The sequence below is a fragment of the Pristiophorus japonicus genome, chromosome 3, assembly GCF_044704955.1.
Source record: "Pristiophorus japonicus isolate sPriJap1 chromosome 3, sPriJap1.hap1, whole genome shotgun sequence".
In the NCBI taxonomy this organism is placed as follows: domain Eukaryota; kingdom Metazoa; phylum Chordata; class Chondrichthyes; family Pristiophoridae; genus Pristiophorus; species Pristiophorus japonicus.
In genome coordinates, this window is record NC_091979.1 from 211,974,596 (window position 1) to 211,995,515 (window position 20,920).

At 44.7% G+C, this 20,920-nt stretch overlaps 1 protein-coding gene across 1 annotated transcript in view; it reads left to right on the forward strand.

Moving 5' to 3' along the window:
- The first annotated feature begins 667 nt into the window (after positions 1-667).
- The window catches only part of rbm44 (RNA binding motif protein 44), a 191,738-nt gene continuing 171,485 nt past the window's right edge, over positions 668-20,920 (forward strand). The window contains exons 1-2 of the mRNA XM_070876231.1: positions 668-734; positions 20,265-20,324. Coding sequence (XP_070732332.1) covers positions 20,266-20,324 — 59 coding nt within the window. The 5' untranslated portion in view covers positions 668-734; position 20,265. The remainder of the gene's footprint in view (positions 735-20,264; positions 20,325-20,920) is intronic.

Consider the following 20,920-nt stretch of genomic DNA (forward strand, 5'->3'; position numbering starts at 1 on the left):
ATACCTTGCCATCAGAATGTTCTCATTCGGATTTAGGTGCCCCCGGACCAGCGAACACCGTTCTTCATACGATTTAGTTGTTTTCACTGGAGCAAGAAGATTCTTCATGAGGCCACAGGTTGTTGCCCTGCAGACGGCGAGGAGGATCACACTTCGTTTGGCAGCGTTCTCATTCTTTTCCAGCTCGTTGGCCACGAAGTATTGGTCGAGTCGCTCCATGAAGGCTTCCCAAATGTCACCTGAGAATTTCTCCAGGATACCAACAGTTCTCTGCATTTTTGCATGATAGTTCGTCGCCAGTTATGTCTCAAATAAAGCAATGTGACTGGGTACTGTAGACTTGAGTAAGTGTGACCTTAGTCTCATTATTCTGACTCCGGAGTGCTGGCACAGCACGGGAGGTCTGCTTATATACAATGCTCCCAAGGGATGCTGGGATCCCTTGGGACTCCAACAGATTCGCCCTCTGGTGGCGGTAGAATGGTGGTTACAAGGTGTAACACCTACCAAAGTGGATAACTTCACATTTCTCCAGATTATATTCCATCTGCCATGTTCTTTCCCACTCACTTAACCTGTCTGTATCCCTTTGCATCCTCCTCACAACATCCCTTCCTCAAGGCTACTTTCTTCCATCTTTGTAACATTGCTTTTGTTCCGACCTCATTTCTCATCAATCCCAAATCCACAACAGAAAATGCTGGAAACACACAGCAGGCCAGGCAGCATCCGTGGTGAGAGAAACAATTAACATTTCAGGTCTGAGATCCTTCGTCAGAACTGGAAAAGTTAGAGATGTAACAGGATTTTCAGGAATTGCAGGGAAAGGAGGGAGGGGATGCAAGAACAAAAGGGACAGTGATAGAGTGGAAGGCAGGAATGATTAAATGTTGCAAATGGGGATGGCAGAATCATAAACAGCTGCTGCCTGAAAAAATACGTACAGAAGTTATGGTCTGAAATTATTGAACTCGATGTTGAGCCCCGACGGTTGTAAAGTGAGGAATGCTATTGAAATAATGGTTGAAAAGAGTATTGGAAGTGAATTTGTGTAACTTTTTACAGTTCACGGTGAGCTCTGTATTCTCGAGTGTCGACACAGGTGCGGGCTTAAAATCTAGTATTTGACGATTACCCTCGCATGGATTAATTCCAACACTGGCGCTGATAGTTGCTGTCACCTTGGATTGGTACCTTTTCTGTGGAGTGCACATCTCTTGTTGTCAGCTGAGGTGCTGTTCCTCGATTTACGTTGAGCTTCATTGGAACAGTGAAGGAGGCTGAGGATGGAGATATCAGAGTGGGAGTGGAGTGGAGTATTGAAGTGACAGGCGACCGGAAGTTCGGAGGTCACCCTTACGGACTGAACGGAGGTGTTCCGCAAAGCGGGCACCCAATCTGTTTGGTCTCCCCAATGTAGAGGAGACTGCATCGTGAGCAGCGAATTCAGTATACTAAATTGCAAGAAGTACAAGTAAATGGCTGTTTCGCCTGGAAGGAGTGTTTGGGGCCCTGGATGGTTGTCAGGGAGGAGGTAAAAGGGCAGGTGTTGCATTTTCTGCATGGGAATATGCCGTGGGGAGGGGAGGGGCTGTTTGGAGTGATTTGAGGAATGAACCAAATCCACAATCGTTTCCCTGCCTCTACTCAAATTATACCTTGTTCAGCCCATGTTCTTTACACCAAGTCCCATGCTCCCATCATACCTGGTCCCACTCTCCCCAGAAAATTGGTTTTGAGGCATTCAGTGTTGATTTTCAAATTCTCCCTGTTGCCTCAATCCACCCTTCCTTAGCGATCTCCTCGAGCCATACTTGGCGGTTTATTTGTTTCACTTCACTCTATCAATAGTGGCTGCTCTTTCAGAAGTGCTTCTCTAAATTCTTCAATGTTGCAACCTACCTCCCCTGCTTTAATTAGCTTCCTAAAAAAACAATCCTAATTCTCCCCTACAACGTCCATTTTCTACTCCAGTCAGTAAATCGCGTTGAGGTGCCCTTCTGAGGAATGCTATTGAAATAATGGTTGAAAAGAGTATTGGAAGTGAGAGTTCATGTAAATTTGTGTAACTTTTTACAGTTCACGGTGCGCTCTGTATTCTCGAGTGTCGACACAGGTGCGGGCTTAAAATCTAGTATTTGACGATTACCCTCGCATGGATTAATTTCAACACTGGTGCTGATAGTTGCTGTCACCTTGGATTGGTACCTTTTGTGTGGAGTGCACGTCTCTTGTTGTCAGCCAAGAGTATTGGACATCGGAGTGGCAAGTACAGTTCACGGGGTATGGGGCATGGGATGGATATGACTCTACCCTGGGTCTTGCTGCGGATCTGCTCGCGCTCAAGCCGAACCCATTTGAGCTTTGGGGACGGAAGGAGGCAGTGAATGGATAATAGAACAAAAATACAACAACTCATAGGTGTGAGACCGCAGGCTGGGATTATATTCTGTCTTTCGTGAAGGTCGATACAAAGTATTGTCTGCCATTTCCTTATTCCTCATAATTTTTCCTACCTCTGTTTGCTGTTTACTTTTGCTAATCTCTTCCATACATACATAGAAGCTTTTACAATCTATTTTTGTACCTCTTGCTCCCTTTGCACTCTCACCAATTTGTTCGTCTTCCTTTGCTGAATTCTAAAATCCTCCCAAACCTCAGTCTTACTAGTTTCGGCAACATTATAAGCTTCTTTCTTTAATCTAATACTATCTTTAACTTCTCTTAGCCACGGTTGGGCCAATTTTCCCGTTGGGGTTTTATTCCTTAAGGGAATGTATATTCTTTGCAAATTATGAATTGTTTTTTTAAATATTTGCCATTGCTTCTGTATCTTATTTTTCAATCTAGTTTTCCAGTCCAACTTAGCCAACTTGCTCCTTATATCTACAGAGTTTACTTTGTTCAGATTTAAGATCCTAGTTTCAGACTTAACTGCATCACTGTTAAAATATTATCATATTATGATCACTCTTCCCCAGAGACTCCTTTACTCCAAGGTTATTAATTATCTCATTGCACAATACTGAATCTAAAATAGCCTGTTCATTAGTTGGTTCCAGAAAACTATCTTAGATACATAGATACATAGAAAATAGGTGCAGGAGTAGGCCATTCGGCCCTTCGAGCCTGCACCACCATTCAATAAGATCATGGCTGATCATTCACCTCAGTACCCTTTTCCTGCTTTCCCTCCATACTCCTTGATCCCTTTAGCCGTAAGGACCATATCAAACTCCCTCTTGAATATATCCAATGAACAGGCATCAACAACTCTGCGGTAGGGAATTCCACAGGTTAACAACTCTGAGTGAAGAAGTTTCTCTTCATCTCGGTCCTGAATGGCTTACTCCTTCTCCTTAGACTATGTCCCCTGGTTCTCGACTTCCCCAACATCGGGAACATTCTTCCCGCATCTAACCTGTCCAGTCCCGTCAGAATTTTATGTTTCTATGAGATCCCCTTTCATCCTTCTAAACTCCGGTGAATACAGGCCCAGTCGATCCAGTCTCTCCTCATATGTCACTCCTGCCATCCCAGGAATCAGTCTGGTGAACCTTCGCTGCACTCCCTCAATAGCAAGAATGTCCTTCCTCAGATTAGGAGACCAGAACTGAACACAATATTCCAGGTGAGGCCTCACCAAGGCCCTGTATAACTGCAGTAAGACTTCCCTGCTATACTCAAATGCCCTAGCTATGAAAGCCAACATACCATTTGCTGCCTTCACTGCCTGCTGTACCTGCATGCCAACTTTCAATGACTGATGTACCATGACACCCAGGGCTCGTTGTACCTCCCCTTTTCCTAATCTGCCACCATTCAGATGATAGTCTGTCTTCGTGTTTTTGCCACCAAAGTGGATAACCTCACATTTATCCACATTTTACTGCACCTGCTGCGCATTTGCCCACTCACCTAACGTGTCCAAATCACCCTGCAGCCTTTCTGTCCTCCTCACAGCTCACATTGCCACCCAGCTTAGTGTCATCTGCAAACTTGGTGATATTACACTCAATTGCCTCATCCAAATCATTAATGTATATTGTAAATAGCTGGGGTCCCAGCACTGAGCCCTGCGGCAATCCACTAGTCACTGCCTGCCATTCTGAAAAGGACGTTCATCCCGACACTCTGCTTCCTGTCTGCCAATCAATTCTCTTCTCTATCCACGTCAGTACATTACCTCCAATACCATGTGCTTCAATTTTGCATGCCAATCTCTTGTGTGGGACCTTGTCAAAAGCCTTTTGAAAGTCCATATACACCACATCCACTGGTTCTCCCTTGTCCACTCTACTAGTTACATCCTCAAAAAATTCTAGAAGATTTGTCTAGCAGGATTTCCCTTTCATAAATCCATGCTGACTTGGACCGATCCCGTCACTGCTTTCCAAATGTGCTGCTATTTCATCTTTAATAATTGATTCCAACATTTTCCCCACGACTGATGTCGGGCTAACCGGTCTATAATTACCTGTTTTCTCTCTCCTTCCTTTCTTAAAAAGTGGTGTTACATTAGCTGCCCTCCAGTCCAGGGAACCGATCCAGAGTCGATAGACTGTTGGGAAAATGATCACCAATTCATCCACTATTCCTAGGGCGACTTCCTTAAGTACTCTGGGATGCAGTCTATCAGGCCCCAGGGATTTATTGGCCTTCAATCCCATCAATTTCCCTAACACAATTTCCCGCCTAATAAGGATTTCCTTCAGTTCCTCCTCCTCACTAGACCCTTGGTCCCCTAGTATTTCTGGCAGGTTATTTGTGTCTTCCTTCGTGAAGACAGAACCAAAGTATTTGTTTAACTGGTCCGCCATTTCTTTGTTTCCCATTATAAATTCACCTGAATCTGACTGTGCAAGGGACCTACGTTTGTTCTCACTCATCTTTTTCTCTTCACATATCTATAGAAGCTTTTGCAGTCAGTTTTTATGTTCCCAGCAAGCTTCCTCTCACTCTATTTCCCCCCTCCTAATTAAACACTTTGTCCTCCTCTGCTGTATTACAAAATTCTCCCAGTCCTCAGGTTTGCTGCTTTTTCTGGACAATTTATATGCCTCTTCCTTGGATTTAACATTATCTTTAATTTCCCTTGTTAGCCATGGTTGAGCCACCTTCCCCGTTTTATTTTTACTCCAGACAGGGATGTACAATTGCTGAAGTTCATCCATGTGATCATTAATGTTTGCCATTGCCTATCCACCATCAACCCTTTAAGTATCACTCGCCAGTCTATTCTAACGAATTCACGTCTCATACCATCGAAGTTACCTTTCCTTAAGTTCAGGACCCTAGTCTCTGAATTAACTGTCACTCTCCATCTTAATAAAGAATTCTACCATATTATGGTCACTCTTCCCCAAGGGGCCTCGCACAACAAGATTGCTAATTAGTCCTTTCTCATTACACATCACCCAGTCTAGGATGGCCAGCCCTCTAGTTGGTTCCTCGACATATTGGTCCAGAAAACCATCCCTAATATACTCCAGGAAATTTTCCTCCACCCCATTGCTGCCAGTTTGGTTAGCCCAATCAATATGTAGATTAAAGTCGCCCATGATAACTGCTGTACCTTTATTGCACGCATCCCTAATTTCTTGTTTGATGCTGTTCCCAAACTCACTACTGCTGTTTGGTGGTCTGTACACAACTCCCACTTGCGTTTTCTGCCCTTTGGTATTCCGTAGCTCCACCCATATAGATTCGACATCATCCAAGCTATAATGTCCTTCCTTACTATTGCATTAATTTCCTCTTTAACCAGCAACGCCACCCCACCTCCTTTTCCTTTCTGTCTATCCTTCCTAAATGTTGAATACCCCTGTATGTTGAGTTCCCAGCCTTGGTCACCCTGGAGCCATGTCTCCGTGATGCCAATTACATCATATCCGTTAACTGCTATCTACGCAGTTAATTCGTCCACTTTATTCTGAATAGTCCTCGCATTGAGGCACAGAGCCTTCAGGTTTGTCTTTTTAACACCCTTTGCCCCTTTAGAATTTTGCTGTAATGTGGCCCTTTATGCTTTTTGCCTTGGGTTTCTCTGCCCTCCCCTCTTGCTTTTCGCCTTCCTACCTTTTGCTTCTGCCCCCATTCTATTTCCCTCTGTCTCCCTGCATATGTTCCCATCCCCCTGCCATATTAGTTTAACCCCTCCCCAACAGCACTAGCAAACACTTCCCCCTAGGACATCGGTTCCGGTCCTGCCCAGGTGCAGACTGTCCGGTTTGTACTGGTCCCACCTCCCTCAGAACCGGTTCCAATGTCCCAGGAATTTAAATCCTTCCCTTCTGCACCACTCCTCAAGCCATGTATTCATCTGAGCTATCGTGTGATTCCTACTTGAATGCATTCCATGAATTTGTCCTCCACACTATCGCTGCAAATTTGGTTTGCCCTGGCTCTACCCCCATGTTTACTATATTACCCTTGTTGCATGCACCTCTAATTTCCTGATTTATACTCTGCCCGACACGACAATACTATCATTAGGGGGGCCTATAAACTACTCCCACCAGTGCTTTCTGCCCCTTGTTGTTTCTTAGCTCCACCCAAAGTGATTCTACATCTTGATTTTCCAAGCGAAGATCATTTCTTGCTACTGCCTTTATCCCATTGTTTATTATCAGGGCTAATCCCTCCTTTTCCTTTATTCTATCTCTTCTAAAAGTCAAGTATCCTGGAATATTTAGTTCCCAATCACATCTCTGTAATGGCTATTCGATCAGAACCATTTGTTCTTATCTGTGCTATTCTATTTTTAATAAATGCTTCGTGCATTCAGATATAGTGCCTTTCGTTTAACATTTTTATTAAGCTTTCTGTCCCTTCCTGACCACTGCTTATTTTTACCCAAATCGCTACTCTGCTCTACAACCTTGACATTTCTCTTAACTGCTTTTGAATTTGCCCTTTCCTGAATCCACACAGCCCTGCACCCCCCTTCATTAATTTAACGACCTATCTACCACCTTAGTTACCGGATTCGCCAAGACACTGGTTCCAGCCAGTGGAGCCCGTTCCAATGGAATAGCGCTCTCTTTCCCCAGTCCTAGTGCCAGTGCCGCATGAAGTGAAGCCCCTGTTTCTCTCACTGCTCCTTCAATCACGCATTTGACCTTCTAATCTTTTGGCCCATGCCAATTTGCGTGTGTTCCAGGTAACAATCCGGAGATTGTTACCTGTCATGTTGTGTTTTACTGTCAACCCTAGCTCCTCAAATTCTTAGCAGAACTTCATTCCTAGTTCTACCTACTATATTGGTCCCTATGTGGACCATGACAACTGGATTCTCCACTCCAAGTTCTTCTGTGAGGAGATATCCTTAGTCCTGGCACTGGGCAGGTAATGCAGCTTTCGGAACTCCTGGTCGCAGCTGCAGAGAACCGTATCAATCCCCCTGACCACACTGTCCCCTACCACTACAACATTCCTTGGCATTTCCCTTACTTGAATGGCCTTCTGTATCATGATGCCTTGGTCAGTTTGCTCATCCACCCTATAGACTTTGCCGTCGTCCACACAGGCGGCAAGGACCTTGTATCTGTTGGATAAGGGCAAAAGCCGAGGCTCCTCCAGCATTGCACCTGGGGTCCCCTTACCAGCCTGACTTGCAGTCACACCCTCTTGTCCCTGGCCACTAACCAGACTTGTACCACCTAAGGGAAGTGTCTGCCTCCTGGATCAACGTGTCCAGGTAATTCTACCTGCAATGTCTGTACCTCAGACTCCAGCTCAACAAATTTGAGCTGAAGTTCCTCGAGATGCAGAGACGTAATGCAGAAGTGGTTGTCCGGGATCGCGATGCTCTCCACAAACTCCCACATGCTGCAGTTGTGGCACAAGCTGCACTGCCATCCCTATCCAACCTTGTTTTATTTATTTAATTCATCAAGTTTATGGGCTAAAAATTCGGTATCGCCCAATTTGAGATAGTGACACTGCCTGGTTGCTATCTTTAGCGCGGACGATGTTTACCGCCTCCAACAGGGATAATTACTTAGTGCCCCAAAAGGAGAGTGGAGCGCTAAGGGAAGAGTTCCACACACCTTTTGGGGCGCTAACCCTGATTCCTGGGGTGCTATCATGGGAGCGCTACTGAAGTTGTGGCACTGGAAACTGGCATTCTAGCACCTAAAGGGGAGGTCAAGCCAAAGCAGCTAAACAACAGTGTCCAGCATCTAGGAAATAAATGCAAAAAAAAAATTAACTGCTACCTGCTCCCCCTCTGACATATTACCCTGGCAGCTTCTCTGACACTTACTTTCCCTGTTGGAAATGGCGCCAGACGAAAGCAACCACGGCGCTAAGGGGACGTTGCACAAGTGGATTCAGCTAGAGTGCAGCGCTAACTCTTAGTGTTGCCAGTAGACCTCCATTGAAGTTTGCGGGAGGCGCTGTCAGCACAACGTTCCATCGCTAACACCTGAGGAGCCCGTTACCGTCTCTCGGGTGGCACTGAGCAACTAAATTTTTAGCCGTATTTAATCAACTTCGCTTGTAGTTTAATTTTTTAACTAATTGCTTGATCTAGTTTGTTATAGCTAGATTAAATTAAATATTTACCTGTAACACGAACCACTACAAATATTGGAGACAAAAAGCAGCACCTCCTTCCCTCTCTCGACCAAATTTCCACACTCCCCAAATTCCCAACTTTTGCACTGCTTATGCTGCACTTCATTTCTGACCAACTCTGTGCGACCACTCACTTGGACTTGATAGCTGACCCCAGGATATCAAGCTAGAGCCACCAGCTAGAAACTGGTTTGGGTGGCTCTAATGGTTCTTGGTCAACATGAATACATGGTCTCCATTGTTTTCAGTGGGGATGCCCTGGGACGCAATCCTATTTGTCCAGCATAGCTTAGCAGGGAAGGGATGCCCTGCTCTAGCAGGTGCAGGTGAATAATTAAACCTGGATTTTCCTCAGCCAGGGATCATTGGCATTTTCTTAGCAGGATGTGTTTTGACCCATTGACCCAGGCCCAGCCCTACTTGCACTTGGGCGCTTATTTGTTTTTTATTCATTCACGGAATGTTTCATTCATGGGAAGGTCAGCATTTATTGCCTATCTCGAATTGTCCTTCAGAAGGTGGTGGTGAGCCGCCTTCTTGAACTCTGACAATGTTGGGCAGAAAATCCCAGGATTTTAACCCAGCGACAGTGAAGGGACAGCGATATATTTCCAAGTCAGGATGGTGTGTGGCTTGGAGGGCAACTTGGAGGTGGTGACATTCTCATGTGCCTGCTGACCTGGTCCTAGGTAGTGGAGGTCATGGGTTTTGGCGGTACTGTTGAAGACTTGGCGAGTTGCTTCAGTGCATCATGTTGGTGCACACTGCAGACACGTCCCAGTGGTGGAGGAGTGAATGGGGGCTGCTGATCAAGCAGGCATTTTTGGCCTTTCGAGCCTGCACCGCCATTCAATATGATCATGGCTGATCATGCAACTTCAGTACCCCATTCCTGCTTTCTCTCCATACCCCTTGATCCCTTTAGCCGTAAGGGCCACATCTAACTCCCTTTTGAATATATCTAATGAACTGACCTCAACAACTTTCTGTGGTAGAGAATTCCACAGGTTCACAATTCTGAGTGAAGAAGTTTCTTCTCATCTCGGTCCTAAATGGCTTACCCCTAATCCTTAGACTGTGACCCCTGGTTCTGGACTTCCCCAACAGCGGGAACATTCTTCCTGCATCTCATCTGTCCAATCCCGTCAGAATTTATATGTTTCTATGAGATCCCCTCTCATTCATCTAAATTCCAGTGAATATAAGCCTAGTCGATCCAATTTTTCTTCATATGTCAGTCCTGCCATCCTGGGACTCAGTCTGGTGCACCTTAGCTGCACTCCCTCAATAGCAAGAATGTCCTTCCTCAGATTAGGAGACCAAAACTGCACACAATACTCCAGGTGTGGTCTCACCAAGGCCCTGTACAACTGCAGTAGGACCTCCCTGCTCTTATACTCAAATCCCCTCGCTATGAAGGCCAGCATGCCATTTGCTTTCTTTACTGCATGCCTACCTTCAATGACTGATGTACCATGACACCCAAGTCTCGTTGCACCTCCTCTTTTACTAATCTATCACCATTCAGATAATCTGTCTTCCTGTTTTTGCCACCAAAGTGGATAACCTCACATTTATCCACATTATACTGCATCTGCCATGCATTTTCCCATTCACCTAACCTGTCCAAGTCCCCCTGCAGCCTCCTTGCATCCTCCTCGCAGCTCACACTGTCACCCAGCTTAGTGTCATCTGCAAACTTGGAGATATTACATTCAATTCCTTCGTCTAAATCATTAATGTATATTGTAAAGAGCTGGGGTCCCAGCACTGAACCCTGCGGCACCCCACTAGTCCTTCTGAAAAGGACCCGTTTATTCCTACTCTTTGCTTCCTGTCTGCCAACCAGTTCTCTATCCCCGTCAATACATTACCCCAATACCATGTGCCTTAATTTTGCACACTAATCTCCTGTGTGGAATCTTGTCAAAAGCCTTTTGAAAGCCCAAATACACCACACCCACTGATTCTCCCTTATCCACTCTACTAGTTACATCCTCAAATAACTCTAGATTTGTCAAGCATGATTTCCCTTTCATAAGTCCATGCTGACTTGTACCGATCCTGTCAATGCTTTCCAAATACGCTGCTATTACATCTTTAATAATTGATTCCAGCATTTTCCCCACCACTGATGTCAGGCTAACTGGTCGATAATTCCGTGTTTTCTCTCCCTTTTTTAAAAAGTGGGGTTACATTAGCTACCCTCTAATCCATAGGAACTGGACCAAAGTCCATGGAATGTTGGAAAATGACCACCATTGCATCTACTATTTCTAGGGCCACTTCCTTAAGTACTCTGGGATGCAGTCTATCAGGCCCTGGGAATTTATCGGCCTTCAGTCCCTTCAATTTCCCTAACACAATTTTTTGACTAATAAGGATTTCCCTCAGTTTCCCCCTTCTCGCTAGACCCTCGGTCCCCTAGTAATTTCGGAGGTTATTCATGTCTTCCTTAGTGAAGACAGAACCAAAGTATTTGTTCAATTGGTCTGCCATTTCCTTGTTCCCCATTATGAATTCACCTGATTCTGACTCCAAGGTCATTAGTCTTCACTAATCTTTTTCTCTTCACACATCTAGCGAAGCTTTTGCAGTCAGTTTTTATGTTCCTGGCAAGCTTACACTCATACTCTATTTTCCCCCTCCTAATTAAACCCTTAGTCCTGCTCTGCTGAATTCTAAATTTCTCCCAGTCCTCAGGTTTGCTGCTTTTTCTGGCCAATTTATATGCCTCTTCCTTGGATCTAACACTATCCTTAATTTCCCTTGTTAGCCACGGTTGAGCCACCCTTCCCTTTTTTATTCTTACGCCACACAGGAATGTACAATTGTTGTAGTTCATCCATGTGATATTTAAATGTCTGCCATTGCCTATCCACCGTCAATCCTTTAAGTATCATTGTCCAGTCTATCCTAGCCAATTCACGTCTCATACCGTCGAAGTTTCCTTTCTTTAACTTCAGGACCCTAGTCTCTGAATTAATTGTGTCACTCTCCATCTTAATGAAGAATTCTACCATATTATGGTCACACTTCCCCCAAGGGCCCCGCACGACCAGATTGCTGATCAATCCCCTCTCATTGCACAACACCCAATCTAGGATGACTTGCTCTCTAGTTGGTTCCTCGACATATTGGTCGAGAAAACCGTCGCTAATGCACTCCAGGAAATCCTCCTCCACAGTATTGCTGCCAGTTTGGTTAGCCCAATCAATATGTAGAATAGTCACCCATGATAACTGATGTACCCTTATTGCACGCGTCCCTAATTTCCTGTTTGATGCCATCTCCAACCTCCCTACTATTGTTAGTGGGAGTTGTGTACAGACCACCAAACGTTTTCTGCCTTTGGTGTTTTGCAGCTCTCCACATATAGATTCCATGTCATCCACGCTAATGTCCTTCCTTACTATTGCGTTAATCTCCTCTTTAACCAGTAACGCTACCCCACCTCCCTTTTCTTCCTGTCTGTCCTTCCTGAATATTGAATACCCCTGGATGTTGAGTTCCAAGCCTTGGTTACCTTGGAGCCATGTCTCCGTAATCCCAATTATATCATATCCGTTAACAACTATCTGCGCAGTCAGTTCATCCACGTTATTAGGAATGCTCCTTGCATTGAGACTCGGCCTTAGGCTTGTTTTTTTAACACTCTTTGTCCTTTTAGAATTATGGTGTAACGTAGCCCTTTTTGATTTTTGCCCTTGATTTCTCTGCCCTCCACTCTTGCTTTTTGCCTTCCTACCTTTTGCTTCTGCCCTCTTTTAACTTCCCTCTGCCTCCCTGCATAGATTCCCATCCCCCTGCCATTTTAGTTTAAACCCTCCCCAACAGCACTAGCAAACACTCTGCCGAGGACATCAGTTCTGGCCCTGCCCAGGTGCAGACCGTCCGGTTTGTACTGGTCCCACCTCCCCCAGAACCGGTTCCAATGTCCCAGGAATTTGAATCCCCCCGTCTTGCACCATTCCTCAAGCCATGTATTCAGCTGCGCTATCCTGCAGTTCCTACTCTATCTAGCACGTGGCACTGGTAACAATCCTGAGATTACAACTTTTGAGGTCCTACTTTTTAATTTAACTCCTAGCTCCTTAAATTCAGCTTATAGGACCCCATCCTGTTTTTTTACCTATATCGTTGGTACCTTTATGTACCACAGCAGCTAGCTGTTCACCCTCCCCCTCCAGAATGCGCTTGTGCCTTGTAGATGGTTCAAAGGCTCTGGAAAGTCAGGAGTCACTCTCCGCAGAATACCCAGTATCTGACCTGCTCTTGTCGCCACAGTATTTGTCACCCGTCCAGTTAAGTTTCTGGTTGATGGGGAATTTGATGATGGTAATGCCATTGAATGTCAAGGGGAGGTTGTTGTCTGTCATCCAATACTGGATGAGCAGAAATTTGCTCCAATTAAATATTGGGAAGACTGAAACCACTGCCTTTGGTCCCCGCCACCGACTCCATCCCTCTCCTTAGCATCTGTCTGAGACTGAACCAGACCGTTCGCAACCTCGGTGTCATCCATGACATAACTAAAACCATCTATTTCCACCTCCATACTATTGCCCATCTCTGCCCCTGCATCAGCTCATCTGCTGAAACCATCATCCATGCCTTTGTTACCTCTAGACTTGACTACTCATAGAAAACGGGATGAGGTCCTACAAGCTGAATTTAGGGAGCTAGGAGTTAAATTAAAAAGTAGGACCTCCATGGTAGTAATCTCAGGATTGCCACGTGCTAGTCAGAGTAGGAATCGCAGGAGAGCTCAGATGAATACGTGGCTTGAGGAGTGGTGCAGAAGGGAGGGATTCCAATTCCTGGGACATTGGAACCAGTTCTGGGAGAGGTCGGACCAGTACAAAACGGACGGTCTGCGCCTGGGCAGGACCGAAACCAATATTCTAGGGGGAGTATTTGCTAGTGCTGTTGGGGAGGAGTTAAACTAATATGGCAGGGGGATGGGAACCGATGCAGGGAGACCGAGGGAAGTAAAATAGGGGCAGAAGCAAAAGATAGAAAGAAGAAAAGTAAAAGTGGAGGGCAGAGAAACCCAAGGCAAAGATCAAAAAGGGCCACATTGCAGCAAAATTCTAAAAGGGCAAAGTGTGTAAAAAGGCAAGCCTGAAGGCTCTGTGCCTCAATGTGAGGAGTATTCATAATAAGGTGGATGAATTAACTGCACAGGCAGCAATAAATGAATATAATACAATTGACATCACGGAGACAAGGCTCCAGGGTGACCAAGGCTGGGAACTCAACATACAGGAAGGATAGACAAAGGAAAAGGAGGTGGGGTAGCGTTGCTGGTTAAAGAGGAAATTAACGCAATGGTAAGGAAAGACATTAGCTTGCATGATGTGGAATCTGTATGGGTGGAGCTGCGGAATACCAAAGAGCAGAAAACGCGAGTGGGAGTTGTGTACAGACCACCAAACAGTGGTAGTGAGGTTGGGGACAGCATCAAACAAGAAATTAGGGATGTGTGCAATAAAGGTATAGCAGTTATCATGGGCGACTTTAATCTACATATAGATTGGGCTAACCAAACTGGTAGCAATACGATGGAGGAGGGTTTTCTGGACCAATAAGTCGAGGAACCAACGAGAGGGCTGGCCATCCTAGACTGGGTGATGTGTAATGAGAAAGGATTAATTAGCAATCTTGTGTGAGGTCCCTTGGGAAAAAGTGACCATAATATGGTAGAATTCCTTATTAAGATGGAGAGTGACACAGTTAATTCAGAGACTAGGGTCCTGAACTTAAGGAAAGGTAACTTCAATGATATGAGATGTGAATTGGCTAGAATAGACTGGCAAATGATACTTAAAGGGTTGACTGTGGATAGGCAATGGCAAACATTTAAAGATCACATGGATGAACTTCAACAATTGTACATCCCTGTCTGGAGTAAAAATAAATGGGGAAGGTGGCTCAACCGTGGCTAACAAGGGAAATTAAGGATAGTGTTAAATCCAAGGAAGAGGCATATAAATTGGCCAGAAAAAGCAGCAAACCTGAGGACTGGGAGAAATTTAGAATTCAGCAGAGGACAAGGGTTTAATTAGGAGGGGGAAAATAGAGTATGTGAGGAAGCTTACTGGGCACATAAAAACTGACTGCAAAAGCTTCTATAGATATGTGAAGAGAAAAAGATTAGTGAAGACAAACGTAGGTCCCTTGCAGTCAGATTCAGGTGAATTTATAATGGGGAACAAAGAAATGGCAGATCAGTTGAACAAACACTTTGGTTCTGTCTTCACGAAGGAAGACACAAATAACTTTCGGGAAGTACTAGGGGACCGAGGGTCTCGTGAGAAGGAGGAACGGAAGGAAATCCTTATTAGGTGGGAAATTGTGTTAGGAAAATTGATGGGATTGAAGGCCAATAGCCTGCATCCCAGAGTACTTGGGGAAGTGGCCCCAGAAATATTGGATGCTTGGTGATCATTTTCCAACAGTCTATCGACTTTGGATCAGTTCCTATGGACTGGAGGGTAGCTAATGTAACACCATTTTTTAAGAAAGGAGGGAGAGAGAAAACAGGTAATGAAAGACTGGTTAGCCTGACATCAGTAGTGGAGAAAATGTTGGAATCAATTATTAAAGATGAAATAACAGCACATTTGGAAAGCAGTAACAGGATCGGTCAAGTCAGCATGGATTTATGAAAGGGAAATCATGCTTGACATATCTTCTGGAATTTTTTGAGGATGTAACTAGTCGAGTGGACAAGGGAGAACCAGTGGATGTGATGTATTTGGACTTTCAAAAGCCTTTTGACAAGGTCCCACACAAGAGATTGGTGTGCAAAATTAAAGCACATGGTATTGGGGGTAATGTACTAACGTGGATAGAGAACTGGTTGGCAGACAGGAAGCAGAGAGTCGGGATAAACGGGTCCTTTTCAGAATGGCAGGCAGTGACTAGTGGGTTGCAGCAGGCCTCAGTGCTGGGACCCCAGCTATTTACAATATACATTAATTATTTGGATGAAGGAATTGAGTGTAATATCTCCAAGTTTGCAGATGACACTAAACGTGGTGGCAGTGTGAGCTGTGAGGAGGACGCTAAGAGGCTGCAGAGTGACTTGGACAGGTTAGGTGAATGGACAAATGCATGGCAGATGCAGTATAATGTGGATAAATGTGAGGCTATCAACTTTGGGAGCAATAACACGAAGACAGAATATTATCTGAATGGCGGCAGATTAGGAAAAGGGGAAGTGCAATGAGACCTGGGTGTCATGGTACATCAGTCATTGAAAGTTGGCATGCAGGTACAGCAGGCGGTGAAGAAGGCCAATGGTATGTTGGTCTTCATAGCTAGGGGATTTGAGTATAGGAGCAGGGAGGTCTTACTGCAGTTGTACAAGGCCTTGGTGTGGCCTCACCTGGAATATTGTGTTCAGTTTTGGTCTCCTAATCTGAGGAAGGACGTTCTTACTATTGAGGAAGTGCAGCGAAGGTTCACCAGACTAATTCCTGGGATGGCTGGACTCGCATATGATGAGAGACTGGATCGACTGGGCCTTTATTCACTGGAGTTTAGAAGGATGAGAGAGGATCTCTTAGAAACACAAAATTCTGACGGGACTGGACAGGTTAGATGCAGGAAGAATGTTCCCGATGTTGGGGAAGTCCAGAGCCAGGGGACACAGTCTAAGGATAAGGGGTAAACCGTTTAGGACTGAGATGAAGAGAAACATCTTCACTCAGAGTTGTTAACCTGTGGAATTCCCTACCACGCTTGTTGATGCCAGTTCATTGGATATATTTGAGGGAGTTAGATATGGCCCTTATGGCTTAAGGGATCAAGGGGTATGGAGAGAAAGCAGGAAAGGGGTACTAAGGTGAATGATCAGCCATGATCTTATTGAATGGTGGAGCAGGCTATTCTTGAAACATAGAAATTTGGTGCTGGAGCAGGCCATTCGGCCCTTCGAGCCTGCACCACCATTCAATAAGATCATGGCTGATCAACGCACTCCTGGCTAGTCTCCCACATTCTACCCTACGTAAACTTGAGGTCATCCAAAACTCGGCAGCCCGTGTCTTAACTCGCAACAAGTCCCGCTCATCAATTACCACTGTGCTTGCTGACCTACATTGGCTCCCAGTTAAGGAATGCCTCGAATTTGAAATAGCATCCTTGTTTATAAATCCCTCCATGTCCTCACCCCTCGCTATCTTGTATTCTCCTTCAGCCTCACAACCCCCTGAGATAGCTGCGCTCCTCAAGCTCTGACCTCTTGAGCATCCCTTATTTGTAATTGCTCAACCATTCATGGCCGTGCCTTCAGCTGCCTGGGACCTCAGCTCTGGAACTCCCTCCCTAAACCTCTCTACGTCTCTTCCTTTATGACATTCCTTAAAAACTACCTCTTTGACCAAGCTTTTGGTCATCTGATGTAATTATTTCTTATGTGGCTCCGTGTCAGATGTATTTTATTTTTGTTTTGTAACATTCCTGTGAAGCGCCTTGGGATGTTTTACTACGTTAAATGCGCTATATAAATACAAGTTGTTGTTGTTGTTAGACTCGCTTGTTGAAGATGATCATTACCTGGCACTTGTGTGGTGTGACTGTTACTTGCCATGTAAATGTAGATTCTTTTCTCTCAATCTGGTTCAGTAAAATTACTGAGTCGAATACCTCTTGTGCTTTAAATAAAGCAGTCTTTATTTTACCGGCCGGCAAGACGTATCAGACAGAGGATATACATTCTCGGTCGTCGAGCGTACACACTCCCTACGGATAAGTGAAGTTACATCGTAAAGCGACAACAGTTATACATTCTCGGCAAAAGATAACAAGATAGGGCTAGAGTGACATCTTAGTTCAACCTATCTCTTTTGGTCCCTCTTTCCCTTTGTCCACTCATAAGCCGACCTAAGTATGGTCTGATTTTAAACAAAGACCTTCTGTTAATGTTTCAGGTTAATAACATGATTTAATAAGACCTTGAGGTTTTTCTGCAAGCTGTGGGTTTTGTTTCAATATGTGTTAGTGTTGTAACATTTTGCAGTCTCGAGTCCGAGATGTCATGGCTATTCCTCCATGAATTCTTTGTTAGCTTATACTATCCCTATACAATTCCCACGTTCTCAACTTCAATGTCTCTATACATTTTAAACATTCACAGCCACTTATCAGCCCAAGCCTGAATGTTGTCCAGATCTTGCTGCGTCCGGTCACAGACTGCTTCACTATCTGAGGAGTTGTGAATGGAACTGAACACTGCCCCATTTCTGACCTTATGATGGAGGAAAGGTTATTGATGAAGCAGCTGAAGATGGTTGGGCCTGCGGAACTCCTGCAATGATTTCCTGAGATGATTGACTTCCAGTAACCACAGCCACCTTTCTTTGTGTTGGATATGATGCCAGCCAGTGGAGAGTTTTCCCCCTGATTCCCATTGACTTCAATTTTACTAGGGCTCTCGGTCAAATGCTGCTTTGATGTCAAGGGCAGTCACTCTCGCCTCCCCTCTGGAATTCATCTCTTTTGTCATGTTTAGGCCAAGGCTGTAATGAGGTCTGGAGCCGAGTGGTCCTGGCGGAACCCAAACTGAGCATCGATAAGCAGGTTATTGGTGAGTAGGTGCCGCTTGATAGCACTGTCAACAGTCCCTTCCATCACTTTGCTGATGATTGAGAGTAGGCTGATGGGGTGGTCATTTTCCACTTTTGGGTAGATGCCTGTGTTGCGTCTGCACTGAAAGAGCTCGACTAGAGGTGCTGCTAGTTCTGGAGCACTAGTCTTCAGCACTATAGTCGGGATGTTGTCAGGGCCCATAGTCTTTGCAGTATCCAGTATGCTCAGCTGTTTCTTGATATCAGGTGGAGTGAATCTATTGGCTGAAGACTAGCTTCTGTGATAGTGGGGACTTCAGGATAGGCCGAGATGGATCATCCACTCGGCACTTCTGGTTGAAGATGGTTGTAAACGCTTCAGCCATGTCTTTGCACTCACGTCTTAAGCTCCATTATCATTAAGGATGAACCTCATTCACCTGTTAGTTGTTTAATTGTCCATCATTTACAACTGGATGTGGCAGGACTGCAGAGCTTTGATTGTCTGCTGGTTGTGGGATCACTTTGCTTTGTCAGTCACATGCTGCTTCAGTTGTTTAGCATGTGTGTAGTCCTATGTTGGAGCCTCACCAAGTTGGCACCTCATTTTTAGGTATGCCTGGTGCTGTTCCTGGCATGCTCTTCTGCACTCCTCATTGAACCAGGTTTGGCTCCCTGGCTTGATGGTAATGGTACAGTGAGGGATATCCCGGACCATGAGGTTACAGATTTTGGTAGAATACAATTCCACTGCTACTAATGGCCCACACGCCTTGTGGATGCCCAGTTTTGAGCTGCTCAATCAATTCTGAATCTATCCCATTTAGCACGGTGGTAGTGCCACACAACATGATGGAGGATGTCCTCAGTGTGAAGTTGGGCCTTTGCCTTCACAAGGACTGTGTGGTGCTCACTCCTACCAATACTGTCATGGATAGATGCATCTGTGACAGGTAGATTGGTGAGGATGAGGTCAAGTAGGTTTTTACCTCACGGTTCTCTCCCCACCAGTCTGGCAGCTATGTCCTTCAGGGCTTGGTCAGTGGTGGTGCTACCAAGCCACCCTTGGTGATGGACATTGAAGTCCCTCAGCCAGAGTACATTCTGTGCCCTTGCTTCCCTCTGTACTTCTTCCAGTGGTGTTGATCATGGAGCACTGATTGATCAGCTGAGGGAGGGTGGAAGATGGTAATCAGCAGGTGGTTTTCTTGCCCGTGCTTGACCTGAAGCCATGGGACTTCATGGGTTCTGGAGTCGGTGCTTAGGACTCCCAGGGCCACTCCCTCCCTCCCATATACCACTGTGCCACCGCCTCTTGTGGGTCTGTCCTGCTGGTGGGGAGGGATATACCCAGGGATGGTGATGAAGGAGTCTGGAACATTGAATGAAAGGTATGATTCTGTGAGTATGACCGTCAAGTCTGTGAATTTTTGTTGCTGCTGTATGAATCTGCCACAGAATGAATGCATGGATGGCCCTTGTGGGAATTTAAATCCCATGGCGTGCCAGCAGATCTGGATACCATTGTATACAAGTGTTCCTAGCATCCAGCATTGTTTGTGTGATATTGATGGAAAATGCCACGTGATGTCACTCAGTCGTTATCACCTAATTTGAATGCACCTGCCCATGATTTTGGTGTCTGCTTTCAAAGACAGACATCACTAACATTGGAAAATCCTGTGGCTTTAAAATGGGCGGGTATCCTGCAGTACAGATCCGCACCAGATTTCCCACTGCATTATCGCTATTAAAACAGCAGTTACCACGAGGAAAATCCTCACTTTAAAAAAAAAAGTTTCTCTGTACCATGGGAAAGCACTGAAAAGAAATGGGGAACACCATATCTGCAGTAATAGTTAAATATTGATTCATGCACACCTAATTCCTCAAATATTTCACTATATCTTCTGTCTTCAGTCCCCTCTTTTTTTTGTGGCAGCAAAATTGATAAGCTTGCATTCATTTTTAGTGTCCAGCTCATTTATATAGACTTGCATATATTAATTCGTAAGTTCTATGTAAATAGAGTGACTGGTAAACTATTGATTTTAAAGTTGTAAAAAATTCTGCACAATTCTGATTTGAAAATGTAACTGTTTCTAACAGCATGCAGTCTGAACCCAGGGAAGATTTACAGGAGCCCAGGATGTCTTCAGAGCTAAACAAGTAGGTATTAAATCAGTGTGCCTTCATCTAAGCCAGTGGACAGATCTTATGTAATCAACTTGGGACCAGTGGGCTGCATAAGTTCAGATTGTAAATTAAATGTAAATAACTGCTAGCTATGAAAGTGATTATTTAATAAAATATTTTTTTTTCATATTTTGGATAGCATTTAGTTTTTGATTGTCCAGGAACATGTTCAAAGCTAAATAAGAGCATTTTGATGAAAGAACAATTGGGAGTGAAGCCTGAAATGTTAACTCTGATCCTCTCTCCACAGATGTTGCCTGGCCTGTTGAGTATTTCCATATTTTCTGTTTATATTTCAGATTTCCAGCATCTGCAGTATTTTGCCTTTGTCTACATTCTTACTAGTTCCTTTAAATTGAACATAATGGTACATATTTCTATAATCTCTTGGGGATACTGTCCTTTTGAGAAGTATGTACCTTAAGAGGTTGGTGAAGTTTCCCATATTTGTTTATCAGACTCCATTCCTGATTTGAGTTCTCAAGAAAAACTAAGGAAGTTGGATTTGCTTTCTTTGAAAAAGAAAGTTAAGATGATCCAAAGCGAATTGAGAAAATTGGTCCTGGCAG